Below are 17,091 nucleotides of genomic sequence, written 5' to 3'. Positions count from 1 at the left end.
CACGAAGATGGCGTGCTACAGACGCGAAATTTAACGACAGGAAGAAGATGCTGTGATATGCAAATGATTAGCTTTTCAGAGCATTCACGCAAGGTTGGCGCCGGTGGCGACACCTACAACGTGCTGACATGAGGAAAGTTTGCAACCGATTTCTCATACACAAACAGCAGTTGACAGGCGTTGCCTGGTGAAACGGTGTTGTGATGCCTCGTGTAAGGAGGAGAATGCGTGCTATCACGTTTCCGACTTTGATAAAGCTCGGATTGTAGACTATGGCGATTGCGGTTTATCGTATCGCGACATTGCTGCTCGCATTGGTCGAGATCCAATGACTGTTAGCAGAATATGGAATCGGTGGGTTCAGGCGGGTAATACGGAACGCCGTGCTGGATCCCAACGGCTTCGTATCGCTAGCAGTCGAGATGACAGGCATCTTATCCGCATGGCTGTAACGAATCGTGCAGCCACGTCTCGATCCCTGAGTCAACAGATGGGGACGTTTGCAAGACAACAACCATCTGCACGAACAGTTCGACGACGTTTGCAGCAGCATGGAGTATGAGCTCGGAGACCATGGCTGCGGTTACGCTTGACGCTGCATCACAGACAGGAGGGCCTGTGATGGTGTACTCAACGACGAACCTGGGTGCACGAATGGCAAAACGTCATTGTTTCGGATGAATCCAGGTTCTGTTTACAGCATCATGAAGGTCGCATCCGTGTTTGGCGACATCGCGGTGAACGCACATTGGAAGCGTGAATTCGTAATCGCTATACTGGCGTATCACCCGGCGCGATGGTACGGGGTGCCATTGGTTACACGTCTCGGCCACCTCTTGTTCGCATTGAGGGCACTTTGAACAGTGGACGTTACATTTCAGATGTGTTATGACCCGTGGCTCTACCCTTCATTCGATTCCTGCGAGCAGGATAATGCACGACCGTCTGTTGCAGGTCCTGTACGGGCCTTTCTGGATACAGAAAATGTTCGACTGCTGCCCTGACCAGCACATTATCCAGATCTTTCACCAACTGAAAACGCCTAATCAATGGTGGTCGAGCAACTGGTTCGTCACAATACGCCAGTCACTATTCTTGATGAACTGTGGTATAGTGCTGAAGCTGCGTGGGCAGCTGTACCTCTACACGCCATCCAAGTTCTGTTTGACTCAATGCCCAGGCGTATGAAGGCCGTTATTACGGCCAGAGGTGGTTGTTCTGGGTACAGATTTCTCAGGATCTATGCATCCAAATTGGGTGAAATGTAATCACATGTCAGTTCTAGTATAATATATTTGTCCAATGGATACCGGTTAATCATCTGCATTTCTTCTTGGTGTAGCAATTTTAATGGCCAGTAGTGTATTTTGATTCGTTCCACGCCCCGAAGGCTCTACTTCATGATAATGTTCACGGAAGGCAGTACACGAGAGAGTGAGTGAGTGAGCGTGCTTTTGGGGCGTTCCTGCGAGACTGCCCTTGTTGCGACTTCAGGCTCAAGTGCCACGTCCTGGTTGCAGATGATATCTGCCGCGCTGCTGCTGGTCAGCTGCTGGCCGCTGCGCGCCGAGGCGGACGTGTCGGAGCTGCTGGCGGCGCCGCCCGCCGACGCCTTCACCAGCGACTTCCGGCAGGCCGGCGAGTCGCTTCCGCAGCCGCAGGGCCCACCAGTGGACGCGCGCTTCCTGCAGAGCGCCGGCGCGCCCACGGGGTTCCCCGCGCGCCCGCCTCCGCCGCCACTATCGCCGCTGGCTGGGCAGCCGTCCGGCGACCTGGTCCCCACTCGGCGAGTCTTCTTCAGGCTAGGCGACAACCCGCCACTCTCGGACCTCGATGGCCTCACGGCGCGTGCTGCAAACTGCAGGGACTCCGGCTCGTGCCCTGATCCCCTGCAGGTGACATCGTTCCCCAACCCCAACAACTTCTTCAGAGGATTCCCTACCGCAGCACCATCTGACCCCGTACCTCGCGTGCAGAGTTTCGCCAACTTCCCCCCGCCACCAGAGTTTTCCCGCTCCTCTGTCAACTCGGTATCGCCTCTCCCGTTGACTGGAACATTCCAGAATCAGGCACTCTCACAGATTCTGATGGAGGCGCGTCCGAATGTTTCGCCTGCTACAGTCTCATTTAGCACTTCTCAGTTTTCTAACAACGCTCCCCCTGCGCAGCTGACCTCGAGATCTGACGTCTCCCCGCTTTCATTTTCCAACAACGCACCTCCTACGCAACTGGTCTCCAGATCTGACGCTCCTCGCTTGTCATTTACAAACAGTTTACCTCCAGCTCAACCAATCTTCAGATCCGACACTTCCAGGGTGGCACTTCCGAACAGTGCACCTCAAACACAGATGGGCTCTGACGTCCCACGGCTGTCATTTCCCAACAATGCACCTCCAGCAAGGGTTGTGTTCAGACCAAATGCTCCTCAGCTGCCACTTTCAAATGGCGCATCGCCAACGCAGCTGTTCCCCAGATCAGAAGCTCCTCGCCCGTCAATCTCCAACACTGCGGCTCCGTCACAAGTGGTGCCCAGCTCTGGCGCTTCTCGTTTCGCACCTCCCACGAGTGCTTCTTCAGCGCAGCTGGTCTCCAGGCCTGAAGCGTTTTCTTCACCACAGAGAGTTTCGATTTCAAACAGGGCCCTCTGCACACCAGAGAATCCGTGCAGCTTCCCAGCAATCTCAAACGAAATATCTACGGAAAAAGAGGTACGAATTCTTAATAACGATTACATACGTATATTGATATCGGCATCTGCTGCAGAAACAAACTGTCTTGGTTGCAGGCTTATAATTATTATTTATTTACCAATTACGAGTTTCGCCTGTTTCAGGCACCTAAGAATGGCCTTACTCAAAAAATGCAAATTTCATTAGAAATGGCTTGATCCCATTTTGATAACTGGAGTATTAGTAACAAACTGTGACACGGCTTACTGATATTAGATGGTGTTAGGAATACGGGATATCGAGCATGGAAAACGCCACAGCAAATAAATGCCTTAGTCAAATATTCGGAAACATCCCCCGATGCCCTATAAATAAAAAAAATAGTACTGTGAAAAAAGAAGAAAGTGAAACAACATATTACCCTGCTGAGGGATGCCCCGTAGTCCAATGAGTACAAAACAGTATCAGGCCTACATAAATTTGTCATCATGTTAACATGTTGGAGGTGAAGTGCCTCATATTCGGGCTACGCAAATAGCACTGGGGAGTGGGCACTGCAACACAGAGAAGCGAGCGCCGAGTGTCCGCAGGTCACAGCAGATGGCGTCAGTGAGCTGTCAGTCACCAAGTACTATTTAATTGCCAAATATAGGCAAGGGATGTACAGCAAAACATGAGATATTACGAATCATACATAAAACTGATCTCAAACTAATCGTATTAAAATTGTGGGTAATCTAGCAAGGTAAAAAGTAAGATCTCTATGTATGTGTGATAACCGACGTACTGTATAACCAAAACAGAAAGACTAAAAATTACAGTTTGAAAGGTAACAAATACGAGGTAGCTTAGACATGTCGCATAGTATCCTAAGTTTAGTCTGAGATACCTTGTATTTGTCGAAAACATTGATTACTTTTTAAACTGTAATTTTTAGCCTTCCTGTTTTACTTATTGCTTCTTATTTGGTATACGCACCGTATTCTACACCGCATGTTGGTCATCACCCACACATAGAATCTGCATGTGGTACTGATAATACCTAAGGTTTGTGTGGCAAGTGGTCACAGTATGACACGATCTAATGATGTGGCTTGTTTCTCCCTCTGTATAGATTCACTTGTATACATTATTTATTAACCATAGATTTTGCTCCATACTTTCGAGATTATGGGCGCGCGCTACTGCTGGCTCTTGGCTCCATGCAGTCTTTCACAGAGATAAAGGAAGTGATATTGGGAAGTGTTTCTGTATTTGTTCCCTATGGAGGCCTGGAGGACCATTTGATTTTTGTGCATCTCATATCGGCAGTATTTTAGGCTCTACTGCTTAATGCTCGAGTTTTATGTTAATTGTAATCTTTTCAACTTCTATATGGGCCTGTAATGTATAACCAGTTACCTCGTGCATTCATCTTTGACGATTGTCATTACCATTTGAGAGTCCTTCATGCGTTACAGCAACAAATTTTATTCATTAATTTTTATCTTGTTTTTCTGGCCCATGTTTGTAAACGGATTACCCACAATGTTTAATACGATTAGATTAATATCTGTGTTGTTCGTGATAGCTCTCATGTTTTGCTATTTCATCCTTGCCTATATTTGGCAAGTATATAACACATGGAAACTGTCAGTAAACTGACGCCACCTGCTGTTAGCTGGAGACATTCGGCTTCTTTGTGTCCATGCCCAGTACTATTTGCGTAGCCAGAATACGAGCAATTGCACATCCAACATGTTTACTTGGTGACAGATCTACGTAGGCCTGATACTGTTTTGTACTCATTGGACTTTGGTGCAAGACTCAAGAAGTTAATCCGTTGTTTATCTTTTTCTTCTTTATTCAAAGTGTGTACTATATTTTCATGATAAAACCGGGTTTGATTATTTTTCGGCTACATTCCGTTCTATTCAGTTTTATATTTGAAGAGACAATTATTTGCTTCGACATTTTGTGTGCTTGGTGTCCCGTGTGCCTAACATTATCTGTTATCAGTAAGTCGTGCTACAGTTTCCTGCCAGTAACTCCAATTTTGAATAATGGAATTATGATACTTCCAATGAAGTTTACATATTTTGTGTAGACCAATCTGAAGATTCCTGAATCAGGCGAAACGCGTCTTTGATAAATAAGTAATAACTACAAACCCGTAACCAAGATCTCTCTCTCTCTCTACTTCTCTCTCTCTCTCTCTCTCTCTCTCTCTCTCCCTCTTTCTCCCTCCTTCTCTCTCCCCCTCTTTCTCTCTCTCTCCCTCTTTCTCCCTCTCTTTAAACGTGTGTGTGTCTGTGTTTGTATTTTTCAGCAAATCTCTTGAAAAACTGAAGTAATTCTGATGTAGAAAGACGGATTCGGTGATCATACTTCCAATGCCATTGACGAACGTCTCTTGCAGAGCACATTGGGAACAGTACATGGGAATTGTTTTACAGGAAGAATCTATTTATCTGACGTTGTCGAGTTGGTGACATAATCGACTGGATGACTTTCTGGGTGATGGTTTTACTTTCTCTTTGTCCTTTAAAAAACATCAGAGGGTACAGTTAGTGTAGATGATGACCCCTCTTGATGCTATTATTGACGGAGGTGGTTCCCTGTATGTAGGACGTCAAAAGCAAACCCGCCCGAGATGTTAGTGCTGCATTTCGTCACAACTGTGGGATACAGTGTACACAACGAAGCATCAAATTCAAGAGTGCTTAGGAAATAAATTGTGATCTAGAGAAGTATAACTTTTCGCTAAACTCTATTAGTAACATAATTTAGATTGCGACTGCCAAAAGTTATTATTACCTCTCATGTTTATTAAGCTTAAGGATTTTAAGGACAAAATAAGAGATATTGCGACACGTAGGTCACCTCTTATCCTCCGCTCCATTTTCGAGTGGAAAAGGAAAAGGTAGAACTAACAATGGTATAACGTACGTGCCACCTTGTTCTGTACATCGGGTTTCGGTCTGCTGAGGTACATTCACAACACCTCCTCTTAAGAGCAGTTCTCCTGTTTTTTAAGTAACGTGACTTATTTGTATTCAGGCTTATAAAAATATTCCAAGTTAGTTTTATTTTCGTCACTCTGTAACCGACAGTTCCGACTACGCGGAAGTCCACGAATAGAAGAAAGCTTTGCATCCAGCACCCTTGCTTATAGTCTACACTATTTTCTTCCAGGCCTGCTTGAGCAGTGTATATACACTCCTGGAAATTGAAATAAGAACACCGTGAATTCATTGTCCCAGGAAGGGGAAACTTTATTGACACATTCCTGGGGTCAGATACATCACATGATCACACTGATAGAACCACAGGCACATAGACACAGGCAACAGAGCATGCACAATGTCGGCACTAGTACAGTGTATATCCACCTTTCGCAGCAATGCAGGCTGCTATTCTCCCATGGAGACGATCGTAGAGATGCTGGATGTAGTCCTGTGGAACGGCTTGCCATGCCATTTCCACCTGGCGCCTCAGTTGGGCCAGCGTTCTTGCTGGACGTGCAGACCGCGTGAGACGACGCTTCATCCAGTCCCAAACATGCTCAATGGGGGACAGATCCGGAGATCTTGCTGGCCAGGGTAGTTGACTTACACCTTCTAGAGCACGTAGGGTGGCACGGGATACATGCGGACGTGCATTTTCCTGTTGGAACAGCAAGTTCCCTTGCCGGTCTAGGAATGGTAGAACGATGGGTTCGATGACGGTTTGGATGTACCGTGCACTATTCAGTGTCCCCTCAACGATCACCAGTGGTGTACGGCCAGTGTAGGAGATCGCTCCCCACACCATGATGCCGGGTGTTGGCCCTGTGTGCCTCGGCTGTATGCAGTCCTGATTGTGGCGCTCACCTGCACGGCGCCAAACACGCATACGACCATCATTGGCACCAAGGCAGAAGCGACTCTCATCGCTGAAGACGACACGTCTCCATTCGTCCCGCCATTCACGCCTGTCGCGACACCACTGGAGGCGGGCTGCACGATGTTGGGGCGTGAGCGGAAGACGGCCTAACGGTGTGCGGGACCGTAGCCCAGCTTCATGGAGACGGTTGCGAATGGTCCTCGCCGATACCCCAGGAGCAACAGTGTCCCTAATTTGCTGGGAAGTGGCGGTGCGGTCCACTACGGCACTGCGTAGGATCCTACGGTCTTGGCGTGCATCCGCGCGTCGCTGCGCTCCGGTCCCAGGTCGACGGGCACGTGCACCTTCCGCCGACCACTGGCGACAACATCGATGTACTGTGGAGACCTCACGCCCCACGTGTTGAGCAATTCGGCGGTACGTCCACCCGGCCTCCCGCATGCCCACTATACGCCCTCGCTCAAAGTCCGTCAACTGCACATACGGTTCACGTCCACGCTGTCGCGGCATGCTACCAGTGTTAAAGACTGCGATGGAGCTCCGTATGCCACGGCAAACTGGCTGACACTGACGGCGGCGGTGCACAAATGCTGCGCAGCTAGCGCCATTCGACGGCCAACACCGCGGTTCCTGGTGTGTCCGCTGTGCCGTGCGTGTGATCATTGCTTGTACAGCCCTCTCGCAGTGTCCGGAGCAAGTATGGTGGGTCTGACACACCGGTGTCAATGTGTTCTTTTTTCCATTTCCAGGAGTGTATTTTAAGGATTCCATATGGAGCAACACATAATTTCTTTGTATATTTTTGTGCACCCTTACGTTTTTTGTTATGTTAGACAATCACCTGTGGGTTTCACTTTCAAAAAAAATTACAGTTCAGAATAACCAAGAGCTTCCGATACAATAACTATTTGTTTACTACTGGTTAATACAATTTATATTATATTAAGTGCCACGTTCAACTATACGGGGTGATCAGAAACAGTCTAAAAAGCTCTTATGAGTGCTGCAGGGTAGGTTGTTTTGTTAAGCAAAAAATTCGATACGTTACTCCGTTTCCGAGATATATAGCATTGGAGTTAGCCAATCAGGTCATCGCGCGCGCGAAATCAAGCACTTGCATGCGCTAAAATGTGGTAATGCACAGACATCTATGGGTTCATAGGTTATTACGTGTTCAGATGCTCATTACCAGATAAAAATGTGTCTTTTTCGGAAGTGATAAATTTAAGCTCCGTGAGAAAAGCCACGTTTCTTCGATTTGTGGAAACCAAACGAAGAACAGGTTTGGCGACACGCCGCTGTCAGGCTGCTTGAATTTTAGCTCATGACGATCTCACTGGCTAACTTCAATGCTAAACAACTAGGAAGCGCAGGAACATAACTAATTTTTTTTAACAATTTTTTTCTCAGCACAATCTCCCCTGAAACACTCTTACATGTTTTTATGCTGTTTCTGACCACCCTGTATAGATGACGAAGACGCCTCTCTTATTATATACATGAAAAATGTAAACACTATAAACCCCCGTCCTTATTCTGTAAATAATTTAACTCCCATGTGTAAAAAGGCTTCAAACCTTTGATAATTTTACGAATGAGTTAACGTATTAAGTATTTTCCGTTGAGCATGTAAAACCTTTATGGTTGGAGACAAAAAACTCCAAATGACGTTGGTTTCATTTGTTTTGTACTAATAACTTTTACCACATCCTGCAGGCCCACATCGAAAATACGAGCAGCATATTGCCCTACTTTCTCGTAGGCCATATATATAGTAGTCATTTGAGAACTACTCGCCAACAAAGTTTCCGATTTTGAGAAGTAATATATGTTTCTGAAAAGCTTGCAATCCGTTTGAGGAAAAGTCAGTTTTTCAGACGTCTCGATGTTTGTGGCGTAATGCCTTTAGAAATATGTGTCGTACAACGATATAATTTTGCCGTTACATTCAGTGGTGTATGTGGTTTACTGTACGCAAAACATGTTTCGAACAGAGCTAGTAGTAGCCTAAAGAAGTATTAACTGAAACGTCATGTCTGACGCCGAAGCTTTACTGCATGAACAGCGAAACCGTATAAAAAAATTTATTTATTTATTTATTTTATGGGGGGATACGAACTTTCGAGAAGGTTTGAAATTGTCTGTAATATTTCTTGGAATTCGGCAAGTGTTCTCATTCTTAAATAGTGGTTGAATATAATCTGGATAATCTGCGCGAAGTGAGATCCACTGTCTCAAGACACAAACATTATTTCTAACTTTAATACGCAGTCGAGTCACGTAAATGTGACCACATGTTAAAAACCTGAATAACCACCTTTTTCGGCACGAGATGTGGGGGGAGAGAGTTAATGAGGTTCCAGAAGGTACCGACAGGGACGGAGAGGTATGGTAACTCCAGTGCCGTGGCCAGGTGAGCCAGGTTTCTTGATTGAGGATCCGTAGCTTGAACTATCCGATCAAGGTGGTCCTACAGATTCTCTATTGGGTTTAAATCCGGGACGTTTGGCGGCCAGAGGAGAATGATAAACTCACCCTGGTGCTATTCAAAACATGCTCGTATATTGCGAGCTGTGTGACACTTTGCAACGTCTTGGTGGTATATGCCATCGTGCTGAGGAAAAATGAAACAGCACTTAGGGGCGTACATGGTACCCAAGGATAGATGCATACTTGCGTTGATCCTTAGGGCCTTCCAGAATGACAGTATTACCCAGGGAAAACCACGAAAACATTCCCCAGACCTCAAGACTCCCTCCTGGTTGAAGGGTGTTTGCTTTCAGATGTTTCACGCTGTACACGACAACGGCCATCAGCACATTGGAACCTGAAACGTGATCCATCTTAAAAGGTCACCTGTCGCCACTCCGTGGAGGTGCAGTTTCACCACTGGCATGAAATTTCGGCCTTCGTCGACGACGAGCAGCAGTCAACATGGATACATGAACCAATAGCCAGTTGCGGAGGACCATATGCAGCAACTTTCTCTCAGCGGTTGGTCAGGAAACACTGGGTGACTCTGTTGGTAGACCCTTGGTTCTTCGGGGCTGTGAGTCGCTCAACAGTTTCCAGAATGAGATTTTCACTCTGCAACGGAGTGTGCACTTATATGAAACTTCCTGGCAGATTAAAACTGTGTGCCGGACCGAGACTCGAACTAGGGACCTTTGCCTTTCGCGGGCAAGTGCTCTACCAACTGAGCAACCGAAGCACGACTCACGCCCCGTCCTCACAGCTTTACTTCTGCCATTATCTCGTCTCCTACTTTACGATACTGGCAGAACCAATTGAGCTACCCAAGCACTACTCACGTCCCGTCCTCACAGCTTTATTTCTGCCAGTATCTCGTCTCCTACCTTCCAAACTTTACAGAAGCTCTCCTGCGAACCAGGAGAGCTTCTGTAAAATTTGGAAGGTAGGAGACGAGATATTGGCAGAAGTAAAGCTGTGAGGACGGGGCGTGAGTCGTACTTGGGTAGCTCAGTTGGTAGAGCACTTGCCCGCGAAAGGCAAAGGTCCCGAGTTTGAGTCTCGACCCGGCACACAGTATTAATCTGTCAGGAAGTTTCGCTCAACAGTTGCACGTCTACTCGTCCGTGCATGTCACCGCAGCTGTGGTTCATCCCTGTCATCTATGGACCCTGGTATCCCACAGCTGGCTCGGCACCAATTTTGGATAGCGCCACTGTGGCATGCACAATTAAGTTTAGCGACAGCGACACACGAACAGTTTACAAACTTAGCAATATCGGAAATATTTCTACCCTTGGCCCGAAAGCCAATGATCATGCCCTTTTAGACATCAGATAAATCGCTGCGTTGCCGCACTAGGACAACGACTGCATTGTTATCCGCGTCCGCCCGACTCGCTCTGTCTACCCTCCACTGCTAGTGCTGCCACCTGAGTCTGTGATTGAGTATTGCACGTTGACTTCGAACAAAGAGGGCGGTCCCTGTAATTTAACTGAAGCACATATATGGTTTATTGTGTTAAACCTCTAACGTAGGATTTTACATCCTACTAGATTATGACAGCATTTTAAATTTTTAATTTGGTCATTAATTATTATATGAATAACAGAAAAACAAATTTTTGTTGCTCCTGAAAGCCGTTAGACAGGCAAATGTGACTGGGACTGGATGACAAATTAAGTGTTTTAGCCGTTTAGTAATGTAGAGGATTATAACGAGGACAATGTCAAAAAGAACTATATGCTCTGGTACACGTCATTCTGAGCTGAAACTACATAACGGCACAACAGCCGAAATCGCGAACATGAGTAAATACATTTAATAAGACAAGGTGAAAAACGTTGTATTTTCCGAAACATATAAGGCTTTACGTAAAACCTCATTCGGTTATTTATTTTGCTCTCTGTGTGTGTGATATTTCTTACAGGGAAAAAAATCAGTTTAACAGAAGAGACGAGATAAATGTGAATGCATGAGTAAATAGAGACAACCAAATATATATATTTACACAGAGAGTCTTTCCAGCATTCCGGCAGTGGTTTGACTGGTTTGACGCGGCCCACTACCGACTCCTTTCTGTGCCCGCCTTTCCATCTCAGAGTACCAGCAGCAACCTATGTCCTCAGTTATCTGCTAGATGTATTCCAATCTCTGTCTTTCTATACAGTTTTTACCCTCTGCGGCTCCCTCCAGGACCAAGGAAGTTATTCCCTGGTGTTTTGCCGACGTCCCATCATCCTGTCCGTTCTTCTTAGCAGTATTTTCCATATATTCCTTACCTCGCCCATCCTGCAGAGATCATCCTCATTCCTTAGTTTATCAATCCACTTAACTTCCAACATTCTTCTGTAGCACCACGTTTGCACCACGTCTCAAATACCTCTATTATCTTCTGTTCCGGTTTTCCCGCAGTCAATGTTTCACGACCATGCAGTTATCTTTTCACAGACGTGCGATTCTCTACTAACCATGACTTGTCTTCATTTGCGCGTTCTCTTTTGAACCGAGAGTGCAACAGGCTCTACTTGCTCAGCATTTTCCGAATCTCGTTATTAAATCATGATGGGTCCTTTCCGTCCTTAATTCACTCACTATTCACATAATTCTCTAGACCAAGTTTTACAGCCTGCTTAAACTTTGTCCATAATTACTCTCCGTCCATCTTACTGGAACGAGTGATGTCGATCATTGTCTAAGTGAGAAGCTAACAACTGATTATCGGCTATTTCTAGCAGAAACACTCTCATAGCCTTCTTGACTAATCTATTAACTTTCGTAATCATAGTTGCGATAATGACATCATCATCGTTAGTCCTCGTTTCGATACTGACGTTGCCCATAAGGTCTGGCTATTTGTAGCTACAAGAGCTAAGATATTTCCATTTCGTGTGGACTGCTGAACTAGCTGCTCAAGTTTTCAGAAAACGTGTCTCTACTCCCTACAATGAATATATAGACATCCCAGGCCATACTTGGTAAGTTAAAGTCACCTCCAACTAGCAGTGCATGATCTAGGAATTTACCCGCTACTAACCAAAGACAACGACAGTTTGTGTCTGGCCGTAGAGCATGGCTCGATAGCCGAATGGTTAAGGAGACTGCTTGCGACAAGATGGAAATTCGGGCTCGAGTACCAGCTACCAGCCCGGCACAAACTTTCAATTTCGTCATTCCATTATACAGCTAAAAGTTGTAGATATTCGCAACTGCGAATACATTTCTTATATTTCGTAACAACTGTAGTCGCTGCAGTGCTGCTTCTTCGAACATGCATGCACTGCAGTATCATATTTATCCGCCGATACAGGGCTAGCGACTTTCAATTAAAATGTCTCTCCTGTTCAGGAATATGCACAATGAATGTTCGAGTGCAGGTTGTACACACAAGGACCACTACATATTGCAATTTGGGTCTAACCATCAACTGTTCTCGTATAGTCGAAGTGCTTAAGGCAACCGCTCGCGACAAGCGGGGAAATCCAGGATCGAGTCACGGTCCCGCACACATTTTCAATGTCATTATTCCATTATACAACTGAAGGTTGTACATATCCGCAACTGCGAATACATTTGACATTGTCATAGTGTGCTATTCTCTTTGCCACTCATACACTTTCCATAATTTTAACTCATGTTTCGTTGTTATTTCCTGACCCATCATTTCTCTCATCTTGGGAAGATTCCCTCTATATCTGACAGTAATATGCATTTGTCACATGCCTCTTATGACTAATAGTGCCTCCGTCAATGTTGTTCCATATGTCAGTGAGACTTAGCAACACACTTTTCGGTGTACGTCTTAGGATTAAATTGTTTCGACTGTATCACGGCCTGTGTGCCACCACGCTGGCGGCAAATCCCACGACAGCAGTGAGTATTGTGTCATGATAGAGTCGAAGCTGTGGCAAAGGGATCTTAAAGTCATTTGCACCCAGTGTTTCCAACTTGCACATATCTTTGTTAGTTTTCTGACCTATGCGAGATGTATGAGTGTGAAGGTTACACTTCTCGTCCTAGTGTACGCCTAAATACATATCTCACTGCATCGCACCGGACTCTCCCTTCCCCCTCCCCACCAATACCAATCCAAATTTTGAGAGTGGGATTCCGCGAGAGGGAGAGGCTCCCTTTGAACAGCAGGTAGTCTTATTTGCTGCGATTTCTAATTTGTTATCTGAGTGCCACGTTTGCACCTGAGCAAGTAGATAACATGCTTTTCTTCCCAGCCTGGCTCTTAGTTCTCTGCCAACACAACCAGTGTGTCGACGGCATAGGTTATTACCCTCGACACTTCAGCGTTTTCGTTTGCAGTTGTTAGCAAAGGCTCAAGAGTAAGGTCTCAGAAAATTAGTCCACATATCCCTGTTGACAGCCCTTAGTAATTCGCCAGACTACTTTACTGGACGTTGCACTCTACTCCACAATTTGCCCTCCACAGTAAGCTAGGAAGTTATAATACGAACATTTTGGATCCTCCAATTGCCGTAAGCGGAAAACTTTGCTGGCACCACAGGTTGTCAAAGGCGCCCGAGATGTCAACCATGACTCCTATTACATACACTCCTGGAAATTGAAATAAGAACACCGTGAATTCATTGTCCCAGGAAGGGGAAACTTTATTGTCACATTCCTGGGGTCAGATACATCACATGATCACACTGACAGAACCACAGGCACATAGACACAGGCAACAGAGCATGCACAATGTCGGCACTAGTACAGTGTATATCCACCTTTCGCAGCAATGCAGGCTGCTATTCTCCCATGGAGACGATCGTAGAGATGCTGGATGTAGTCCCGTGGAACGGCTTGCCATGCCATTTTCACCTGGCGCCTCAGTTGGACCAGCGTTCGTGCTGGACGTGCAGACCGCGTGAGACGACGCTTCATCCAGTCCCAAACATGCTCAATGGGGGACAGATCCGGAGATCTTGCTGGCCAGGGTAGTTGACTTACACCTTCTAGAGCACGTTGGGTGGCACGGGATACATGCGGACGTGCATTGTCCTGTTGGAACAGCAAGTTCCCTTGCCGGTCTAGGAATGGTAGAACGATGGGTTCGATGACGGTTTGGATGTACCGTGCACTATTCAGTGTCCCCTCGACGATCACCAGTGGTGTACGGCCAGTGTAGGAGATCGCTCCCCACACCATGATGCCGGGTGTTGGCCCTGTGTGCCTCGGTCGTATGCAGTCCTGATTGAGGCGCTCACCTGCACGGCGCCAGACACGCATACGACCATCATTGGCACCAAGGCAGAAGCGACTCTCATCGCTGAAGACGACACGTCTCCATTCGTCACTCCGTTCACGCGTGTCGCGACACCACTGGAGGCGGGCTGCACGATGTTGGGGCGTGAGCGGAAGACGGCCTAACGGTGTGCAGGACCGTAGCCCAGCTTCATGGAGACGGTTGCGAATGGTCCTCGCCGATACCCCAGGAGCAACAGTGTCCCTAATTTGCTGGGAAGTGGCGGTGCGGTCCCCTACGGCACTGCGTAGGATCCTACGGTCTTGGCGTGCATCCGTGCGTCGCTGCGGTCCGGTCCCAGGTCGACGGGCACGTGCACCTTCCGCCGACCACTGGCGACAACATCGATGTACTGTGGAGACCTCACGCCCCACGTGTTGAGCAATTCGGCGGTACGTCCACCCGGCCTCCCGCATGACCACTATACGCCCTCGCTCAAAGTCCGTCAACTGCACATACGGTTCACGTCCACGCTGTCGCGGCATGCTACCAGTGTTAAAGACTGCGATGGAGCTCCGTATGCCACGGCAAACTGGCTGACACTGACGGCGGCGGTGCACAAATGCTGCGCAGCTAGCGCCATTCGACGGCCAACACCGCGGTTCCTGGTGTGTCCGCTGTGCCGTGCGTGTGATCATTGCTTGTACAGCCCTCTCGCAGTGTCCGGAGCAAGTATGGTGGGTCTGACACACCGGTGTCAATGTGTTCTTTTTTCCATTTCCAGGAGTGTATTTGCTACTGCAGTATACCACAATGCTGAGGGCACAGTTAATTGCATCGTCTATAGGTCTGCCCTTTCTGAAGTCGAACCGGCTCTGGTCGAGACCCTGTCGCTCCCAGTGGGACTTCAGTCTGTTGCACAACAAGCATTCCTGTACTTTATTCAAGATGCTAATAAGGCAGTTAGGTCTGTAGCTCTTATGAACCATTGCTCTTCTGGACTATTAAAGACTTGCAGACCGTAGGAATCTAACTGATTCGTTCAGCATGTGAAGACATGAACAATTTTGTTCTTTGCTGTTTTCAGTGTCTTTTTTTTTTTTTAATGTAATCAGGACGGGACGCTTTTCCATTCTTTGGCTGAGCTATAGCAGCTGCACCTTATTCTTCCGCAAATGGTAGGATGAATACATTTTCGATAATCTCTTTGACCACGAGTGTCGCTATTATATTCTGGAAGAAGCCACTTCAGCAAGTATTCAGTTTAGTCCCTCCAACCTCCGATCCTGTTTATACACTGTAGATAACACAGCTGGTGTTTTTACTCTATTCTTTCTGTTCTTTTAGGAGCGCTCCATACACCTGTTCTTAGTTGTCTTTGTCTCTAGTGCCTTTTCTTCGTGGTATCTATGACAGCTCTGTATTCGGTTGTCACTGATCTATACAAGACAAGCCTGGCATACCCAGCCGACAACGTTATAGCATTCTTTCTTTGTTTCTAATGTAGTTTCATGTACCGACCGGTCAGTTTTGATGTATTTCCCTGAATTACAGACACCAGCCAACTACCAGTTCAGCTACGCGGTCCAGGACGCCGCCTCCGCCTCAGATTTCGCCCACGAGGAATCTGCGCAACAGGAGGGCATCAAGGGCCAGTACCGCGTGCTGCTCCCAGACGGTCGGCAGCAAGTCGTCTCGTACAGAGCCGACGCGACCGGCTTCAGGCCGGAGGTGTCTTACCAGTAGCTCCACGCATCACTACCACCAGCCGAGCAGTAGAAGGAGATATCTCACCAGCACCTCCACAACAGAATACCACCGGCAGTTTCCCCCTCACCGTCAAGGTTGACGAAACAGTTACCGCTGCAACGACTTGCTTTGCACGATGACGCTGGCGCTGCACGACACAAGAACACAAGCCTTGAGAAGTGTTTCACCACCAGATTACGTTAAGAAATACCTGCGGCAGAGGAGAATGGAGCAGCTTCTCAGTACCGAATATGCAATCGGACTAACACATTTGCGAGGTGCCACAGTAAGATACGTCATGTGGCTTCTCAAAAGGCATGTTCATTAACTTATACGATGTTATTTGTACGTAATTTTTTGTGCCAAATAATACGAATAAATGCAGATACTTCGAAGTGAACCATTTATTTTTCTATAATTCTAACCAATTTCTTTCCCGTATATCCGCAAAATTTACGAACCACCTTCTGCGGTTCAAAAAAATTTGTCGAGACCAGAAACCATATACGGTGAATAACCTCAGTTGAAGGTGGCGGGGGTAAAATACAGGGAGCGAAAGGCTATTTACAACTTGTACAGAAACCATATGGCAGTTATAAGACTCGAGGGACATGAAAGGGAAGCAGTGGTTGAGAAGGGATTGAGACAGGATTGTAGCCTGTACCCGATGTTATTCAAACTGTATATTGAGCAAACAGTAAAGGAAACAAAAGAAAAATTCGGAGTAGGAATTAAAATCCATGGAGAAGAAATAAAAACTTTAAGGTTGCCGATGACATTGTAATTCTGTCAGAGTCAGTAAAGGACCTGGAAGAGCAGCTGAACGAAATGGACAGTGTCTTGAAAGGAGGATATAAGATGAACATCAACAAAAGCAAAACGAGGATAATGTACTGTAGTCGAATTAAATCGGGTGATGCTGCGGGGATTAGATTAGGAAATGAGACGCTTAAAGTAGTAAATGAGTTTTCCTATTTGAGCAGCAAAATAACTGATGATGGTCGAAGTAGAGAGGATATAAAATGTAGACTGGCAATGGCAAGGAAAGCGTTTCTGAAGAAGAGAAATTTGTTAACATTGAGCATACTCTCCTGGAAATTGAAATAAGAACACCGTGAATTCATTGTCCCAGGAAGGGGAAACTTT

At 46.6% G+C, this 17,091-nt stretch overlaps 1 protein-coding gene across 1 annotated transcript; it reads left to right on the top strand.

Annotated features, from left to right (window-relative positions):
* The first annotated feature begins 1,520 nt into the window (after positions 1-1,520).
* Positions 1,521-16,284, top strand: LOC126088390 (uncharacterized). The gene is made up of 2 exons (XM_049906530.1): positions 1,521-2,708; positions 15,751-16,284. The coding sequence occupies exons 1-2, from the start codon at positions 1,521-1,523 to the stop codon at positions 15,940-15,942; spliced, it is 1,380 nt and encodes a 459-aa protein (XP_049762487.1). The 3' UTR covers positions 15,943-16,284.
* Positions 16,285-17,091: the final 807 nt, after the last annotated feature.

Source organism: Schistocerca cancellata, chromosome 6 (assembly GCF_023864275.1).
Source record: "Schistocerca cancellata isolate TAMUIC-IGC-003103 chromosome 6, iqSchCanc2.1, whole genome shotgun sequence".
Taxonomy (NCBI): Eukaryota; Metazoa; Arthropoda; class Insecta; order Orthoptera; family Acrididae; genus Schistocerca; species Schistocerca cancellata.
This window is presented reverse-complemented; position numbering and strand designations above follow the sequence as displayed.